At 41.3% G+C, this 20,094-nt stretch overlaps 1 protein-coding gene across 1 annotated transcript; it reads right to left on the bottom strand.

The window, feature by feature from the left end:
- Positions 1-13,107: 13,107 nt before the first annotated feature.
- Positions 13,108-18,966, bottom strand: LOC122153762 (protein FAM89A-like). Its single transcript, XM_042796198.1, has 2 exons — positions 18,221-18,966; positions 13,108-14,273 (listed from the first exon to the last, which is right to left on the bottom strand). The coding sequence occupies exons 1-2, from the start codon at positions 18,470-18,472 to the stop codon at positions 14,115-14,117; spliced, it is 411 nt and encodes a 136-aa protein (XP_042652132.1). The 5' UTR covers positions 18,473-18,966; the 3' UTR covers positions 13,108-14,114.
- Positions 18,967-20,094: the final 1,128 nt, after the last annotated feature.

The following is a 20,094-nucleotide window of genomic DNA, read 5'->3' as shown; positions in this document are numbered from 1 at the left end:
GTGTTTTACAAATGCATCGAATAACCTTTTTGCAACATTTCAAGTTAATTCCAAACAGATTTAGAGTAAGTCTAGGTTATGAGCACAGAAAACATCAGACAAACATGCCGCTGCCCATGCCAAGGTAAGTTAGTCAGAAAAGTAAATGGTTGCTGATTCTGTTTTAATAGGTCAGAGGCTGACACCACTCATGCCATTTCTGTTACACTTCACATTTTTTTGAACATGTAGAGAAGGCAAAAAAAACCCAGATTGCAACCTCTTTAAGTACGTGAGAGTTTAACACTGCAGCTGCTCTAGCAAGCACATAGTTGTGAAGGTGTACGAGGGAGCCACCTTGCTACTGGTGTGAATCAGTCAGACAACTGAGTGTAGGCATGGAGTTGCGCACTGGCTGAGCAGCAGCTTTGGCAACACAGCACCTAAAACATGATTAGATTTGGGGAGAGACACCGCCCCCAAAAGCTTTTTTAAAAACAGTATCTTGCCAAAGGCGCTTTGAGTAGTGCTCATCTTCCTCCCACACCAGCACAACAGAGGCTGCAGGTTGAGAAGGTGCAAAGGGAAAGAGCAGTAGGTGTTTTAGAAAAGCTTTGGGGATACTGCCCTGACCTGCTTTCATTTTCCTCCTTCACCTTCTCCCTTGAGTTTAAGAGGGAATGAAGTCGTGCTGTAGCAGAGGGGATAACAGAAGAACATGTACTACGAAAACGCTGGTGCCTGCTGAGCCAGACCCTGTTTGTTGTTGTAGTTGTCATCTGGCTTTACCCAGCTTTCTGTTCATCTTGGTGTATGACTTTAGCACTGCAGCTGATAAAGTTTCTCACCATTCTGTGTCCTTCTTCAGGAAATGTATGTTCTACTATCAGTTTTGTTTTTCTAATGATGTAACAACAGTGCTTTGGTTTGTTCCTCTTAGGTTATTTTTTTTTTATTATTAATCATACATGTCATGGTTATACACTAAAGAGTATTTTATTTTTCAGAAATTTCTCCCTTGTCTGCTCTGGCAGTGGTTTTAGTCTAAAGGCTGAGTGGAGCACATTTAAGTGTGACTAATGCAGGGGGAAGATTGTGCATTACATGTAATGTAAATATTACCCAGTCAGCAGCAAAACTGTAAATACAATGTACATAAATTTTGTCTGGGGACAGTCTTCTTAAATTAAAGTTTATTTTGAATTTTTAAAAATTGATTTGGGGACATTTTCTGAGTTTTATTCAGAAGACCTAGAATGGACATGAACACGTTCCAAAAGAAGAAATGTGTATCTTTTGTGTCACATATGCCAATAACATATCAGTTATGCACTATGTGATGCTATCAGGAGTCAGCACTGTCCATGCCACTTTGAGGATGTAGAAGAAAATTAAAAGTTAGAGAGCTGTGGAACAAAAGCAGGTACTGTATAGGTTTTCAGTCTTCGGAGCCATCATTATTGTCTAGTAATGTAGTACATTCTGCCTTGTATGGTTTTATGGATACTCATTTACCAGAACTAACATGACAAATACACTAATATTTCATAAATCTAGAGGGAACTTAAGGATGCCTTCTGCGTGTGGGGGCAGGTGTGTGTACATTTTTGATGCCTTTGGAAAAGGTTCCATATGGTACTTCAGAGAGAACTGAGACTATTTTAAGGTCCAGCCTGTTTAAAGCAGTCACATCTCTCTTGCCTTTGTTCATTTTTGTCTTTTGAACTTCCCTCTTTCATAATCTCTTTGTAATTAAAGTCATCTGTGCTGGAGAGGTATGACAAATAGCCTGCCCTTTCTGTATATCTTCAGTTGCTTCATTAACTTATGGGAAAGCATTTACTTGAGTTAAAATTGTAACAGGCTGCAAATGAACCCATGTAAACTCTTCTGAGTTTTGCTTGGAATCAAAGGGATATTGTGGCCTGTGGGAAATTTGTGGGCCTATGGAGCAAATTCCAGAATTCTGTTGGATTAAAGTCACAGAAGAACCAGTGACGTTATTCAGACTTGGGTTGAGCAATGGTTTTGTGATTGCACAGTGGAAGCTGGGAACTTTAACTGAGTCCATAGGTCATGTCACAAGTATTTAGAAATTACTCTATACAAAATTGGACAATTAAGAGTACAAGCAATGAAGGGTTAAAAGAGAATGTAGGTGTCAGGCAGACTTCTACAAAATTAAGAGTTGAGAAGACTATAAAAACTTAGGGGATAGAATCTCAAGAAAAATTAATACGTAAGAAAAACTGTAGTATAGATGAGTGTGTGATTAAGCAGATATATTAATGTTCTAGTCCTAAGTTTTCAAAGGATGAACATGAAGGAAAAGTATTTATTGTGGACATTTTTGTAATAGTCTAAGTGATAACATGACGTGGCAAAGGATGTCTTCTAAACAGTAAAGTCTAAGGGTTTTCCTAGAAAAGTTACTGATAACCTCATGACTTCAATGGTTTGCACTCCATCCTTGAAAATACACTTTTATAAGCAGAATTACCAACTGTACAGAGATAGAATTAGTCACTGTGAGCAGGAAGAGCTGTGCAACAGCAGAGCTTCTCTCTTCATTCTGCAGTAGCGTGTGTTGCATTAGGTTTTGCTGGTGGAGACAAGGGCTACTACCCTTGTGACCTCGTGCATGTACAGACAAGCGAGTCCTTTCTTCCATGACATGTCATATCTCAGGCATATAAACTGCCATTTGTTAGCCCAGTCTTCACCGAACTGAAAGTAAAACAGGACATCTGCACTGGAAAACTATTAGCAGCTGATTTCTCAGAAAACAAGAAGGGCACTGTTTTTCAGGAGCCTGCATGCTTTTGCACTCCATCAGCTCACCCCCAGTTGGGTAGTGTTAAGCACCACAGTGCCATCTGGAGTTGGAAGGAAAGCACTATTGTTTCCAAAACTGGAGGGAACATGAAAGCACTCTAAGTACATAGTATTGGATTCATTTTTGTTTTGTAATCACAAATTCAAGCTTTTAAAATTAATTCATTTTCAGTTTGGAGAAATGTTAGAGTGAAGTCAGTGATGAAAAGCAGGTCACAAAATACTTGTTTTGGTGACTTGGTATCAAGGTCCATTCAATATATGCGCCATGAAAGCTATAAAATGCAAATTATTTTAGCACAGCATCTCTTTAAGATGTAAACAGTCCTGCAAGCTGGGATTATTCTGAGTAGCCTTGCTGAGCTCAGAAAAAAATGATGTGGCAAAAGACATAGTGAATGCATTCCTCCACTGCTAAAAATCAGTAGGAATTTTATTGCTAAATTAATTTGAAACCCAGGTTGTTGCAGTTAGACTTTGCAGGAAGGTGTATATAACAAGATTCTCATTTTCTCTGCTGCCTCGTATAATGCTGTTCTGACCTTCTTAGTCTTTCCAATAATGCTTACTATGTTATTGAGGCAGCTAGAAAGAAGATCTGAAAAGGAGGAGCTTTGTAAAATCTGATTCCTAAACATGATCAGCTGTCCTAAATTTGTAAAGGTCTTTTGAGCCCTGTACAGATAAATGGCAGGTCTGCAAAGCAGCTAGGAAATAGTGCCAATTATGTTTTAATTGCTGTTCATTAAGATAATAGATATTGTTTGTTTGTTTTGTTTTGTTTTTTTCCCCTGGGTGAAAATGTGGTTTAAATTCCTTTACATAGTAGCATAGAAGTGTGAACTCATACAGTTTGTACATGTGCTGGCTGCTGCAGAAATATGTCCAGATGACCTCCATAATTTCTTGTACTCTGAGTACATTTTTAGGCAAAAGAACCATTGTCCAGAAACTGCACAGAAGTGTCTGCCATAGCTATCTGAGCAGAGGAGCGGGGATCTGAATTAAGACATGAATCCTAATCCTGGCTACAAGACTGACAGCTGCTGTGACCTTGAGCAAGTCCTATATGTGGCTCCATGAGTATACCTTCATGATTGCAGGATTTGGGGGAGGATTAATTTGTTTATGCCTGCATAAAAAAATGAAAAGCATCATGTCCTTTCCATTGCAGGTTGTTGGGAGTCAGTCAACACCATGAATGTCAGATATTGAAACAGACACGCCAGGAGCCAGAGAATGTGAATAATGAAGGTGACACAATATCTTAAGGGAAGCTTTAATTCTGACCTTGCTGGCATACAGTTCTGTAACATACACATCTGAAGTCTTTTAGGGGTGTTTTAATTCTGACCCTTGCTGGCATACAGTTCTGTAACATACATACCTGAAGTCTTTTAGGGGTGTATATATAGCAAATCATGAATCCCGTATGAATTTTAAGTTACTGCAGCTGCTGTGTGCCAAAATAAATCTGAAATTAGTTTAAAAACTTGGAGGGGAGAGAACTGGCACATTACCTGATCTTAGTTTTAGCTACCTGAAAGGAAAATTAAGGTATCTTATTTGAGTTTGATGCTTTGAGGTAGAAAGCACAGGTAGACAGGTAGGTCTTGTGTAAAATTTATTTTTTAAAAAAATAGTACAAACCATTGGTATCCTTTCAGTAAATGAATCCAGTAACATCACACAAATTTAAACAAGAAAAAATCTCACACAGCAGCACTTCTACTCACCTTGCACTCTCTTCTCAGAACTGCTCATTCACTCTGTAAACACCTGTGGGTGTTACCTTTATAGGGATTCCCTGCCACACATGCTGTAGCCCATCCAATGCTGTCATGCAGGCATCATTCCTGAACTTTGATCCCTTTGCTCTCTCACTTCACTTCCAGTATAAAGCTTTGGTTCTAACCTTCAAAGCCACTGATGTATCATGATGTATCATGTCTTGGCTACAGCAGAGATGATAGCATCTCTTTCAGTAGGACTACAGCCTTCTTTGATCACCAGAAATCAAAAGCTAACAAAAGTGTAATAATAACTAGGAAGAAAACATTCTCCAGCAAGAGCATCCACTGTATAATAAAGTGCTGCATACCAGCAACAAGGAAAAAAAGCTTGGAGTTTGCAGGATAGGGATCAAAAGTGAATGTATAACTTAGAGCATATGCCTGACCGATTTTTTCAACAGGAATCTCTGTTCCCTATGAGGACATTTCTCCTACTTAGTAGTGTGGAAGTGGCAGGTGGGTTGCATAGCATAATCCATTTTATTCCATCCTGGGAGAGTGTAAAACGAAAGTAAGTGCTGATTAGTGAAGAATTTTTTCAGCAAGGGTGGACAGACTATTAAAAAACCTTTCTTTTGGAAAAACAAATTAATTATGTTGTGGGTGAACACAATGGTAGGTACTTGTTTCTTTATATAACCACGTGTAAGATTTAGTTTGTATTAAAACTTGCATATTTTCAAACTTTATCTTACACTTGTTTCATTTTTAAGTGAATATTTCCCTGAAAACTTTCCTGCTCATTGAAACATGTAATTTATTTAAATGATGTGTGTGTGTAGATGGAGTGAGGGAAGGTCAGTCCTATTCTTAGAGCCTGTGTGTTTTCCACCTTATCTATGTAGGAAACTGTGCAGCTTCTGACCATATAAAGGTCCTACACTGAAAGAAAAGACCACTTGGGAGAAAGGTACCTTATCCCCACAGCAGTTTGACTATTGTGCAACAGGACAGATTGTATCAGTTTTTTGTTTTGGTTTGGTTTGTTTTTTTAAAAAAGTAATGTCCCTGATAAAACAGCATCAGAAACATATACAGATAACGTCTCCCTTCCCTTGTTGTTACTCATCTGCTTTCATTTTAAAAAATGCCAGCATGGTGATGCTAATCTAATTCAGCTGCAAAAGCGCTTTGACAGAAAGTTCAGAGAGATGTTTTTAATCCTCTACAATACATCCTGATAGAGAACAGCAAAGCAGGAAGCCCTCATGTGCAGATCCTTCCTTGCTATAATGGCAGGGTGGAAGGTGCTGTCTGTAATTTCATGCCATTGTACCAAAAAGCGCTGGCTCCTCTAAACTCCCCGCAGCAGCTGCTCCTGAAGGCTCAGCTCTTTGTCCTGAGCTGGCAGCTGCCTCTGCCACTGCCGCTGGGAACAGTTTTGTTTTCACAGAATCAGGGCTGGAAGTGGACTCAGAGGTCATCTGGTCCTTCCTCCAGATGTTAGTCTGGATGGGCACCCTTGACAGATGTTCTCCCTGGCAGGCAGAGATCCTGGCTCTGAGACACCAAAGCTACACCACCTTTCCTAGATTAGGAGATCTGTCAGCTCTTACTGCCTGTGGTGGCAGTTTGATGCCTGGTAGTTTTTCACCTATTGTTGGAAAATGGGTGAAGGGGAAAAAAAAAAATGTTTAGGATAGTATAAGAACTTAAGCAATCAGTTGAACACCTGCAACACATTGTCCATTGCACAAAGATCCCTCAGTCAGGCAAGCATGATAAAAACCTTCTGGGAAATGCATAAATTGAGAAGCTCCATGCATAAATTGGGAGAATCTTAATTGGAAACCCCTGTCCTTGAAGATTAAGGCCCTCTGAAAAGCAATGAACTAGCTGAAGCTAGGCAGGAGATAAGAAAGTGCAGACACAAACCAAAGGAAGGCCAATTCAAAAATGCAAAGTTCAAGAAAGGCTCCTCTCCAAAGATCACCACCCCATGGAATACCCCCCCCCAACCTAATCCACATGTGTAATAATTATGTTAATATGATAATGACTTCTAAGAAATCTTACGAATGTGTATGTAAGAGAGTGATGTAAGCTTTGGCTATTTTAACATACAGTAGACATGTTAGGTGGAATGGTTCCCCTCACATCCCTGGCCAAATATAGTAATGCCTGCTCATTAATGCTAAATACAGCACTAAAGAGTTTTCATTCCCAATTTTAGTGATAGAATGACTATTCAAACAATACAATTTTGTGAAAATAGCAGATTTTACTTGAGGAATCCCTTGTGAAGATGGTGGCTTGATCTTTCAGTAAGTTTGTGTGCTTTACTTTTATTCACCAGGTTACACACTTCCAATTCCTTGCTACACCCTGCAATAGCCTTGGTAAACCAGCAACACGAAAATCCATCAGATTACTTGGCCATAAGACTGCAAAGCATTTAAAACCTAAATGTATAAGGCAGCCTGTACCTCTTCAGATTTACTACAGGCTTCTTGTATGGATTTATACACTGGGTTACACACAGTTAAGCTGAAACAAAAATAGGATCACTGCCTACAAATTAAAGCATTTAATTCAGAGAATGGGCATGGTGAATTGAGATCTCTGTTCCTGGAGAATAAACGCATCTGTACAAACTCCCTTCTAATTTGCAAAAGAAATTGTAGTGTGAATTTCCATAGCCGGCATACTTTTAAGGAGACGCTCTCACAAATTAATGTCTGTAGTAATGGTGAGATATGCTTGGCTTCTCTAATACTGATTGATGTATTCTGTCTGTATACACCTGCATTTGAAAGCACAGAAGAGAGTTTTATTCTCTCTGAGAAGAAGTGACATTGAAACCTAGAACAGCCTTACATTTGCAACAGAAATAGAAAGGGCTTTTTGAATGACTGGCTAGTGATAAGTGGCAAAGGGGAAAAAAGTTCTGTTGCGTAACCACATAAAGCACTAGAGACAAGACAAATCTATTTACATATAAAAACTCAAGACCTCAAGCAGGTCTTCAAAAATGACATGAGGCAGGATAAAAGAAATGCATAAAACAGAATTCCTTCTTCCCCACAGAGATTACCGCAAACTTCTACCTCTCTTCTATCATTAAATTTTAACACTTTATTCCAGTGCAACGACTGTGCAATGACAGTCCCCAAAATACACTCGAGCTTTGTGCATAAATGTCTTTCCTCTCCTAAAAACGCACACAAAGAGAAGTATAAATTAGACAGTGAATGGGTGCTATATATTCCATTTCTATCTACAGGTTATATTGTATGATGCAAAGTACTTATGGTAATGCTTCTCCAATTTGAGCAACATGACTAAGTACGAGCCAGAAAGAGCAAGGGTAATTCAGATACAAGACAAGGTTGTGTGTGATTTGTACAGTGGTAAACAGAAGAAAAAGTAATATCGAGACTCTTAGAGAGAATACAGACATGCTGTGTCCATACAGGATAAAAACCAAATGGTAACAGGACTTCGATATTCTAGTCCTATGAGAAATCAATTTTCAGTCTGATCTATTATTTTTCTTTCACCTGGTTCTTACAGAATGTCCTTCCCCTATACCAAACAACTAGTTTAATATTTCAGTAGCTTACCTTTTGTATAATGTAGCATATAAAAAATAATTTTATTCCATGATATGAACAGCCCATGATGTTATTTAGTAGTAATGGAACAAGTTAGAAGTGTGGTCTTGTTTAAGCTTGTTCTTCACCTGTTCAAAACTTTGCATCACTCCTTGTTAATTTGCCTCTGCACACCCTGCTTGAACTTTCTAGTATCTTAAGCAACCCTAACGAAATTGTAGGTTGTGAGGGCTTTCAATAATTAGTGCTACACGTTTTTGTTAAATTCCAGATTCAGTTAAACCTAAGACACTGTAAAAGGTTGAACTCAGAGGAAAAATAATGGAATATACTGTCCCTGTCATCTGGGTGCTTTTATAACTGAAGTAATGACCTTATTATGTTGCCTTTTTGTAAATGATTTAAAAGGTTCAGCTGTTTGACGAGTTTAAACAAGAGCTGGTAGGGCTCAGACAGGCAACTTTATTGTTTGTGACAGTGCCTGCTATCCTGAGCCAAAATGAGCTCTCAAACTCTTACTCATGTGTCTAGCTAGATAATCACAGGGATGTTTCTGACCCATAGAATAAATGCTTGTGATTTCTGAAAGTAGTTAGCACTGCAAGGACGATTGAACAACTACTGCTAACATAAATTTAAGGCAGTGGTTTGACACAGGATTGAACTCTATGCACCAAGAATTCTAAACAGTCTGCTTCGGTCACATTATTTTAAAATTCTAATAATCCATGATTTGCATGGGATTTCTCCTCTCATTTTAAACTGAGGAATTCTCAAAGGTTACATTATCTTAATAATGTCTTAGCATGAATGCATTTAAAACCCATGGCAAAAGTTCAGTGAAGAGTTGAAATAGTCACAAGGCTGTGTATTTCAATAGCAAATGGGTTTGTCTCTTTAAGTTGCATACCAACCTTATCTGAAAAATGTAAATTCTACTGCTAAAAGCACATTCCTCTGAAATCAGATGTGGGCTTCATTAGTCAGGGCTGGTTGTTTCCACATTCATCTAATGAATTTTCCTGAATAGAAAGGATGAAAGGGAGCCAAAAATGTAAGGGAAACAGGCTTCTGCAGTGAATATTCATCCCCTCCAAAGTTCCTCTGCCATTTAAAAACAAATGGCCAAACTCGACGTTGCTCACCTGGAGTGAGAAGCTGCCAATCCTATTGCCTCTTTGTAAGGCCTAACTGCCCCGCAAGCCAGTTCGGCACAGGCCGAGCCTCAGCTACGGTTTAACTCATCACATCTGCCCAGGAGCACACCTGGGTTCTGTGGGGCCACCTCCACTCTTCCAGACACCCTCAGCTCCTCGGGAGAGTTTGTCACCATGTGTGGGCTGTGTCCGCACAGATCCCCCGGGTTCCTTGGGCCACGGCAGAAGCTACTCCTCGCAGCAGGCCCTGGGTGCTTGCAAAGCTCGTGGCGGTGCTGGGACTCGCCAGGATGATAGAACAGCCAGTTAGAAAGATTTAGCACATGGTTTAGGGAGCTTTTAAACTCCTAGAAAATGTTAAAGTCAGTATAAGATGACTTTGCAAATAAGACAGAGCTTTTAACTAGTTTGCTAAGAAAACAAGTTATTTCCTTAGGTCATGCAGCATTGTCTGAGTTAAATTTAGTAGCTTCACATAAACCAAAGATAACAATGGATGGAAAAATAAGTTGTTGCTGTTGTACTGAGTTGTTTTCTGAGCAAATGCACACAGCATATGAAAAGGAATATGAACCTCAAACTGCTGTGTTAATGTATCCTCTAAAGGCGGGCATCACGAAAATGAGAGTAAATTCTTTTGAAGCGGCTGAAGGACACAAAGGTGCACACAGGAGAAGAAAAGACCTTCTTGATAGGGTCTCTCTCCTCCAAGATTTGTAAAAACAGCAGCTTCTATCCTATCAGATGTTGTCTATCACAAACAGACTGACAGAAAATGCATGGACAGAGTCATTGCATAAGCTTTGTTTCCTTATGAACTAGACTATGAGGCAAAACCTTAGGTTTGTGAATAGGTACTAAGTGAATCAACCTTTTTACAAAGATGCTGGGGGCTTTGCTACTCTCTTTGGTGCATTTAAAATTTTGCAAACTATTATTTACAATAAATTGTAGACATAATTTTAAAAATACCAACTTTATAAGTTGCAAGATGATTTGGTTACCTATTATTAGGAACTAATTACAAATATAATAATTTTTGCATAATCCTTTTCCTAGTCTTCCAATTTCACACGACTCAATTTTGTATTAAAAACTCAACTCTAGCAAGCATCCAAGTTCAAGCTACCCATAAACAGTGTAATTTTGCCCCACCTTTATTGAAAAACACTCTTTGAAACAACACTGATCTTTTTTATGAGCTATTCAAATGATTCCCTACCATGTTTAACAGCATTACAAAGCAGTACCTTTGAAAGCAGTTCTAGTGTGTATTTGAATACCTCTTGTATCGTAGTACAGATACCATACAGCTCTTCCAGAGTCTGGGAAATAAGAGACTGATCAGCAGTTCTAATCTCAGGAAAAAGATCCCTGCTTTGCAGTCCATCCCCACTAAAATCAATAGGCCTGACAGTGAATTCACCAGGACCCAAAGCTGAACCTAAATGCTCACCTGTTAGAGCTGCCAGGTGAACATATATCAGCCACCCTTTTTTTAGGGGACCCACTTTCTCCAGAGCAGAGCACTTACTCCAGTCTCTTCTCTTTTTGTAGACTAAGAACATTTCCAAGGGATTAGACTGTGATGTAATTATGACATGACTGTATGACTCTGCAGTTGTCATAGCAATAAAATGAGGGTGCTATGTTGTTAAAAAAAAAAAATCTTTAAATATAGCTAGCACAGACCTAATAACTCCTTGATTTCTAAGCGCTTTACCACATGTGTAGGCCATTTGGAGAAAGGCCTGTGAATGATTACCCATGGTAGATTGCCTTGTGAACTGCTGTACTCACAGTTTTCCATCTCTGAGCAGCAGGAACCTGACTGTCCTCATCTCCTTGTAAACCTGTCTTTTCCTGTGCACACTCAGCACTGGCTAAGCTGGCTGCACTGTGTGGGACTGGAAGAGCTCTGTGGTATTCACCGGGTAGGGAAGTTTTCAAGAGTTTGTTTATACCCTTAAAAGGTATTCTTAAAAGGTTATGTGTAATTCAAATTGGGGTTACAGAGTAAAAAAATGGGAAAGGGATTGTTGTTGGTATGCAGTCTGGACCAAGGGTAACAAGCTTTTGTACCAACACAGCTTGTTCTGTCATGCAGACAAGTAAACTCTGGCTTGAAGCTGCATGTAACAATCAGTATTTAAGCTGTAATTTCCCACCAAGCACCTCTCTTTCAAAGCCGTTTCCCTACTTCATGCTGTTATAATGCAGTAAACAGATACAGCTGAAACATCAGGCACAGAAATCTGCCTCTGGAACAACTCCTTATTGACTTAATAACAAATTCACTGTTTTTTAAAACCGTTGTCTAGCTAGCCAGCCTTCACAGCATTTCAATTTGCCTTGGGAATATAGACTATAGTAATACTTACTTGAATGGGAGAGAAGTTAAAAGGGACAAGGTGCTGAAAACTTACCAAGTCCTAATAATCCACCCTTTTTTCCAGTGCAGATAATGTTGTGGAGTGATGCTTTGAGATGTTTATGCTTCTCTTGGTACTGTGAATACCAGCCAAACATTCCATGTTCCTCAACTCACAAGAATGATACATTAAAATTAGAAACGTAAGTCATTTTGCTTTTTAAGTTTCATTATAAAGTGCTGTGAATCTTGCTCGAATTCTCACCGTTAGGACTATTAATGAATGGCACCATGTAAGGATTTGTAAAACAGAATCTTTCATTCTAGTAGAGACAGGATTTTCTCTGTTGAATTCAAGAAAAAGTAAAATCCAATTAAGACAGAGAAGTAGGAAACTCCCATTCCAAATACAGGCAGGTAGAACCTTTTCCACTGTAATTTAAAAACTGCTTGCTTCAATCAAGGGGTGATGACTAGTCCCAGGTGTTTTAGGGGAAGGCTGAAAAGAGGGGAGGGTTTGGATTCACTGAAGAGGTAAATTAAAATACACACAGCGTTAAAAAATTATGCTAAATATCATGCTTTTTATTTTTTGGGAAAGAGCAAGAAAATAGCAGTATTTCAACAGACTAGAAAAAGCCTCATCTAAATACCAAAAGCACAGCAAATTATATTCAAAGCTGATACATTCTTCAGTCAAAGCATAAAGTTGTACGTACACGTGTGTGTATATACTCATACATATATACACACATACGCACGCAACTTTTTCAAAATAGATGTAGCCATTTGGATTATCTGTGTTTGCCTTATCATTCTTTTTAGTTTTGGGTGAGTGAAGTAATTAGACCAGAAGTAACATTTAAAAAAATCCAATCATTGCTACAGACAAGATTAAGAACTTATACACATGCACGATTACAGCACAATCTTTACTCTCATGGCCTTTAAGTTCCACTAAAATAAGCCAGTTTTAGAAGGAATGCACAAAACTCGATCCTGGAAGTCTCTTGGCTTTTACCACTACAACATCCTAGCCTTTACTAAAAACTAAGAGAGGAGCTACCCCAGAATGTGATCTCCAGTTCTTTCTGTAAACTGTATGCATGCCAGACATGAACCATGCAAAAACCCTTTGAGATTTAAGCCCTTAATTATTAGCTTGTGTCAAGATTGAGGCACCGTGCTTTACAGCAATCTTTAGAATTGAAGTTAAGAAATTAAACTTGTATTGGGAGCTGATTTTACTTTAAAATAGAGAAGGGTGAAGACTCAGATAGCTGGCAACTCTCATTTTCCAAGCTGATTAAGCATTACATGTGCACACTATGAAATAATAAAAAAATGTAACTGAGTGCTTTAGTAAGTTTTGAAAGCAAAAATAAGTTATACTTGAAAGAACAAGTTAGTATAAAAGTTTTAACATATGCAAAGTATGTGCTCAAAATACTTATTTTGCATTTTTAAAAAGAGCTGTAGTCTACCTTACAGAAAAAAAGTTCACTCGGTATAAAATATTGCAATTTGTCCCACTGTGTCATATGAGAGGTCTCCTTATCCTTCATATGATCAAGAACACTTGCACAAGAGTTCACGTTATTCCAAGCCACATAGTGGCAGACAGACTATGTTTGAATCTGTGCTTTTACTATGCAGTGCAGTAAAAGCTAAGCAAGCCATTTCAGAACAGTTTAGCAAGTCAAAGAGCTATGTTGATGCAAGATATCCAGACAATAGTATAAAAGTTAATGCCAAGTGGCAGTACCAAGAAAGTGAATTAGATCAACAGAAAAAAACTGCTGAAAACATTCACTATGACATGTACAGCTTGTAAGCTAAGAGTAAGGAAAAGTCAAAATTAGCTTAAGGAGAAAAAAAAAATTAAATTGTGTAAACAATCCACCCAGTACAAAACTGGATGCAGCTGGTAAGAGCAGAACTAGCTTAGTAGAGCTGGATGTGTGTGCATCCAGACGCCTGTTCAAAATGCATTTATCAATACCGTTGACCAAAACAAATCACCTATAGCTATTTACACTACAGCAGAGGGTTCCCTCCCCCCTTAAGAAGTTATTACAACTCAGGAAGTCACTGCTGTCTTCTACGATTAAAATTCCAGTTATAAGCTACCAACATTTGGAAGTTGAAAACACCCACCTTGCAAATTAAATTGAAAACTCTTGTCAAGCATGTCTGAGGACTCTTCAAAAGTTAAGAGTACAGCACTTTCCTCAAGTGGTATTTGCATGAGTTAACTTGTACTGACAGCCTGTTAAAATAAGTGAATTTAAACAACTTGGGGTAGCTGGGTGTTCCTCCTCAGGAAGAGGGATCCATACAGATTCCAGTCATTCTGGCTGAGGTGTGTTACAGGGAGAGAAGGACGAAAGAACCTCGGTCAGCCTGGATGTGAGTCTTCCTGCTTCTAGAAGTATTCCTCCTCTTCATCAAAAAAACCATTTTCCAGAGCATACGTGCAGTCTGCGTTAGAGTCAGCTTGGCAGGCACCTTTGTATTCTTGAATCGATTCATACAAGGAGTACAGCTGACACAGTAGTGACATATCTAGCTGCCGAAGGCCAACCTGAGGGGGGGAAGAATTCAAACAAACAGTATCACAACTGTGATTTTAACTGGCAGTGTAATGCTATATATCTTTTGTTGCTAAACAAGAGGATAAAGATTCTTTCTACCTTGAACAGTCATGAAATACGGATGTATAGGTTGTTTTCTAAAGTAACAGACTGCCACGGAATAAACTGGACAAGTGAACAGGGAACAAATATGTGATACAGCACAACATGAGCAAAGTGTTTTTCAAGATTCTGTCATATTACAGTGCCCTAAACAAAGTTAAAACTTCCAATAAGCAGTTCACTCCTATGCGAAACATTACAGATAAATTCATGAACTCTGTGTAGTTCATTATGCAAGAGAGATTTTTCCAGCAACACTCTTTCACACATTTTTCTCACACAGTATCATAGGCTCCCTGTTTTTGTTTAAAACAATCTGGATTAAAAGTTGCAAATGGAGCTTTGGCTGATTTTCCTCTTCCTGGCTAAGTATCTTCTTCTATAATTTTATTTTCTGTATCGACATACATAGGCTAGGTACGTCTAGCACAATACAGCATGCTACCTGAAAGTAATGAAACTAAAGCAGAAGTGAGATAAGGACATACTTTGCAGCCTGCAAATCTTTAGAGTATTTTCACATGCTACTCGAGCACAGGCTTGGTTTATAATTAAGCACCTAATATTTTGGCCCCCAAACTTCTAAAATACTAGTTATAGAGCTAATTAACTATCTGGAGCAACATTTTAAAAAAAAGGTTACCTGGTAGCCTGACTCCTTATGCAGGTACAAAATCAGTGTGTTGCACCGCAAAGCAAAATAAAGCTAGTAATTTAACTCAAAGCAGTCTCCCTCTCTGGCAACAAAATGGAGAGTTCATTTGATACTGTCACCTATCCAAGTCAGATTAAATTAAATCTAGGTTCTGTCTTGCAGTAAATTAAAACCACTACCCAATTAAACATTTTCAAGAGCAGCCATTTTTGCCTAAATTTTAAAAAGTGTTAAAATTATAGGCTGTTCCTTGTGAGCCTCAGTTTCATCAAATAAAAGTTTTTGCTACACACCACGTTCAGAGGGAAAACAATAATTAATATAAGAAGCCTTTACTGCTGCCTGAATGCCAGGCTACATTTTACCCAGAATGAGAACTCTTACCGCAAAAATCTCTCCTGTCTTAATTCTAAGGACAGATACACTCAGCACACAAAAAAATGCAAGAAGCTAGCATGAAGATCTTCCTTCAGCATTGCTGAACTATTCTACTGGCTCCTTCTTCTGAAGATTAAAGGAGGACGGGGGGGGGGGGGAAACAAACAAACAAACAAACAAAACCAACCAAGCAACAAACCACAAAGTATCATACACCACAACACCATTCCAACTCAGAAAAATAGGATACAGCGTCTTTCAGGACCAACACAAATTATGTGGTGAAGTCATGAAGTTGAGACGTGATGTCACATACAGACTGAACACGAGGACTTCAGGGCAAGAAATGGAACAAGACGTGGAGCACTACGCTATCTGCTGGGAGGTTACAGACAAGCCTTTCCACCACCTTAGATCTATGCTGCTTTTGTTACCCATCTCCATTTTCCTCTGCAACAAACACAGTAACTTTCCCTCCACTTGTGACTTAAGCATTCACTCTGCAGGAAGTACACGCTACTCTTTCTTGCTCTCTATTCTGTAGGCGGGAACCAGCACTTCTGCAAATCTCCTTTTGCAACAATTTGTAAAACAAAACCCAACCAACCAAGACCGCAGGTGGGAAAATAAAAGGGAGATATCTGTACCATATCCAGACTCCTCCATCTAGCCCTGCTGAAGTAATTTCTTCAGACATGTTAAGCTAATGACTGTTTACCTGCCCAAAAATAAAGTCTGAACATCAACCTCTGGAGGCAGCAGTCAATGAAGTTTGGCTTGCCCTACCTAAACAAACTGCTTGCCTCCGGTTAAGAAAGGATGCTGTGAAGCCAGACTTAACGCTATGATATGCGAACATGAGACCCACCAGGCAGACTCGCATCAGAGCTATATGTCTGAAGGACAAGACTGTGGTGAAGAACTGTTCAAAGAGCAGTTAGGAGTGAGTTGAGCCAGAAAACTCCACCGGGAGACAAACAACCAGTTCTTCGTCTCCTGAGGAAAGCGGGAGCATTTTCACCAGCAGCTCTCACGTTTCAACTCTGTAAAGCACTTCAGTGCTTTCTGTGAAGATCAGTTCTATGCCAAACACAATCTCCAAAATAGAAATTACTCAGCAGAATTAACTTAGCAGGCTGTAACACCAGTTACATTTGATATCTTATTTTTCTGTAGCTAAGAGTAGTGTCAAACAATCAAACAGGAACAATAAGTCTACTGAGAAAAATACAGCCTCTAGCTCTTCACAACTTTCAAGTATGATCCCCGAGGTAGCAAAAGCCTGAGGAGATGTCCAAGCCTGACAGCACAAGCATAAAGTTTTTAATCACAACCAACGTGCATTCAATTCTAGAGGTTTATCATAGCACCTACAAGACAACCTGTAACGCGCACTCCCATGCAGTTGACTGTTTCTCAGGATCAAAGTTCTGAAGCGACCTCTCCTTCCCTCCCTCCCCCTCCAACGCATCTAAATCCATCATTTTTTCATCTTTAAAAACTTATATACATAGTACCTTGCTTGATCATGCAGGGAAAGATGCTGCATTTCTTCCTCATGCATTACTGAAAATTTAAAGCAAGCTCATCACTCAATAGAAATGCTATCTTTGCTGCAAGAAAGCGTGTTCAATATAAATAATAAAGTGTTGTTACCTATTTGATGAAAGGCAGCCTATTAGTACACAAGAGTCTCTTGTGTGGGCCACAAAAAGCACACCTGGAACAGAGGGGACTGTTGCTTGAAAGTCTTTGATGTGTTCAGGGATAAAGTATTTTTTCCTTCAGAAGTGTTTTATCAAATTAGCATCAAGGATAACAGAGTATCAAAGGGGAACTCTAGTTGTCAAATGACTAAGAAGCATCTCATTTGATTTTCCATTATGAAAAACAGATTAGACTTTTATAATGAGTTATCTTTGCTTTTTTGGAAAGGTGTAAGATGACTAAGATAATATCCTTGTTTCCCCTATTAGAAAAAAAGCCCCAGCAGTAGGTAGCTTCTTGCGTTTCCTCTGCTTCAACGCAAACTGGCAACTCCAATGCACTGTTTTAAGAATATCTCAAACTGTATTCGAACTACTTGTTGAAGAACTGATGGCAGACTAAGATTTTGGGACAATACGTTGTCCTTCTAAATCCACAGAAAGATCTTTCAACAGAGTTCCTTGTGCTTCAAACAGCTCTTCACCATGAGGAAAAAGGCCTTAAAAATGGGCAAATTTTCAGCAATATCGTATTTTATATGTTTCAGAATATTAAGTGCACAATGCTTAGGTGGTTATTACTCATTACAACTGCAGCTGGCACCAGCAAAGCACCAACACCCAAACTAGCGTTTAATCAAAAGACGTGCCAGGTCGCCCGGGGGAATTTCGCTAATAACACCGCGCTACAGAATCCAAACAAAGTCCTGAAGAAAGCTACATTTAATCGCACTTCGCTTGAACTGCACGACTCGCTGCTGATCATTTTTTCCTCCTTTCAAGCGACAGCCTTTTGAAATGGGTGTCGGGTTCGAGCGGACGCCCCTGACCCAGGCGCTCCCCAAACGCCTCTCCACCCCGCAGGCGGAGGAGCCCCGCCACGACGGGCGCGGGCCGGCGGGGTCCCGGCTCTCCCCCGGGGCCGGGTTATGCGGGGCCGCGCCAGGCCCGGGCCCACCCCCACACCCACCCGGGCCGCTCCGCTCCGCTCGGCCACCGGGCCCGGCCCCGGGGAGGCCGGAGAGCAGCGGTAGCGCCCCCCCCCCCCCCGCCCCCCGCCACGTCTGCCGCCCCCGCCGCGGCCCGCCCCGCTCACCATCTCCTTGCGGAGCAGGGCCAGGGCCGCGTCCAGGTTGGGCGGCTTGGGCGGCCGCGGGGAGCCCCGGCCGCCGCCGCTCAGCTCGTCCTGGATGCGGGATTTCTGCGCGTAGAGCCGCTCCAGGTCCCGCCAGCGCCCGCCCTGGCCGCCGCCACCGGAGGAGGAGGAGTTCAGCAGCCCGCTCAGGCTTTTGGGCAGCGGCGGCAGCCCCGCGCCGCCACCGGGCCCCAGCAACCCCGGCCCGCTCATGCTGCGGCGACTGAGGGGACGAGCTGCCTCGGCCCCGCTGCGGGAGGCGCCGCCCGCATCCCGCCCCGCCTACGGGCCGCGGCCGGGGGAGGCCCGGCGGGCGGGGCGGGGGCTGGCGGCGGCGGCGGCGTGGGGGGAGCAGGCCGCAGGTGCCCGCGTCTGCCCTCCGCCGAAAGAACCCGGCGGCAGCCGCCTGCCCCGCGGCCGGGAGAGGCGGGAGGGCCGCTGCGGGGACGGGGCTGAGCCGCCGGGCTCGGCCCGGCGGTTGGGGGATGAGATGCAGGGGAAGCAGGCGGGGGGCAGCCGGCTCCTGCGGCGGCGTCGTCGTTGTTTCAGCCGCCTGGGAACATGGAAGCGCTCTCTCCCCTTCCCGCCGGGGTGTTTCCCTTCGCCGCCACGCTGTGGGTCAGAAGCCTTTTGCCTCCGAGCGTTTCAACAAAGCCTCGGTGTATCCGCTCTGCGAGCCAGAGCTCTCAACCCGAGAGAGAGCTCTCTGGTTGTATTCCAGGTTCCTTCACGGAGCGGTTTGTTGCTCTGGCTTACAGAAATACCCACGCACTTTCGTGAGGGGGTGAGGGAAGCGGGGTGCCACGCTGCGGGACAAGGCGGGATTTGGGCGGGGGGGGGGGGGGGGGGCGGTTGCGGCGCGGGAATCCCCGGAACTGCCAGCGCGGCCGCGGGTCTGCTGTCGCAGGAGTACAGCCTCGGCGTGCCGGCTCCGAGTGCGCCTTCTGGGTTTTGGTTGGTTGGTTGGTTGTTTTTTTCCCCTTTTTCCTCGGTGTGTCTGTATTTCTGGGGTCTCTTGAATAAACTGTGGCAAGTTTGGATCATTCAAAATCCAAACCGAAGCAGGGTATAAAACTGCAGTTCTGGGAAGGTGCTGCCATTGCAAAGCCGGATTGTTTAAAGGTGCAGCCCTGTTGCCACAACCCTGCTTGCTTTGTGGGGCTTTCTCTTCAAAAAAATAACCAGATACAGTGATTTTGAGTTAAGCTTCTACATTATTTTCGGTTTTGTTCCCAGACTTGCATGGCTTTATCATGGTTTAAATGTCATCTGTGACAATTGTTTTAAAACTGCTCACGGTGGAGGAAGCTTTTGCCAATCTTTATTCATGTTTACATGCTACTTTAGGGATTGATTTTTCAGATGACCTGATGTGCTTTTTAATGTTTTGTACATTGGAATCACGAAGATGATACTTTTTTCCCCATTTGTCATGATGTCACTCCTACTCAGGTCGATTGTGAAAAAATAAAATAATGGTGATAGCTTTTATGAAACTAAAGGCATTTAAAACCATCCCTATTGTAGATTAGAAGTGTCAACAAACTCTCTTGGCCTTCGAGGCCAAGGGTGACAGACAGCAAAAATACTGATTTGGTTTGCTAGGGATGTAGGCACTGTATTACCTTTCTGCTTATTAGCAAATATATTTATTTGTTTTCCTTCCAACCCACCCACCCCATCCTTTTTTTTTTATTTCACATGACAGCTATTTCAAAAAACCTGTGAATATTCTTATTTTATCTAGACCAGCTTGTCTTTTGGTTTGTTTTGTTTTCAGCTTGCCTAATCTCATTAGATTCTAAGTGCATTTTCTTCACACTCAGGTTCTTTAG

The sequence above is a fragment of the Tyto alba genome, unplaced genomic scaffold (genome assembly GCF_018691265.1).
Source record: "Tyto alba isolate M040663 unplaced genomic scaffold, T.alba_DEE_v4.0 Super-Scaffold_22, whole genome shotgun sequence".
NCBI lineage: Eukaryota > Metazoa > Chordata > Aves > Strigiformes > Tytonidae > Tyto > Tyto alba.
This window is presented reverse-complemented; position numbering and strand designations above follow the sequence as displayed.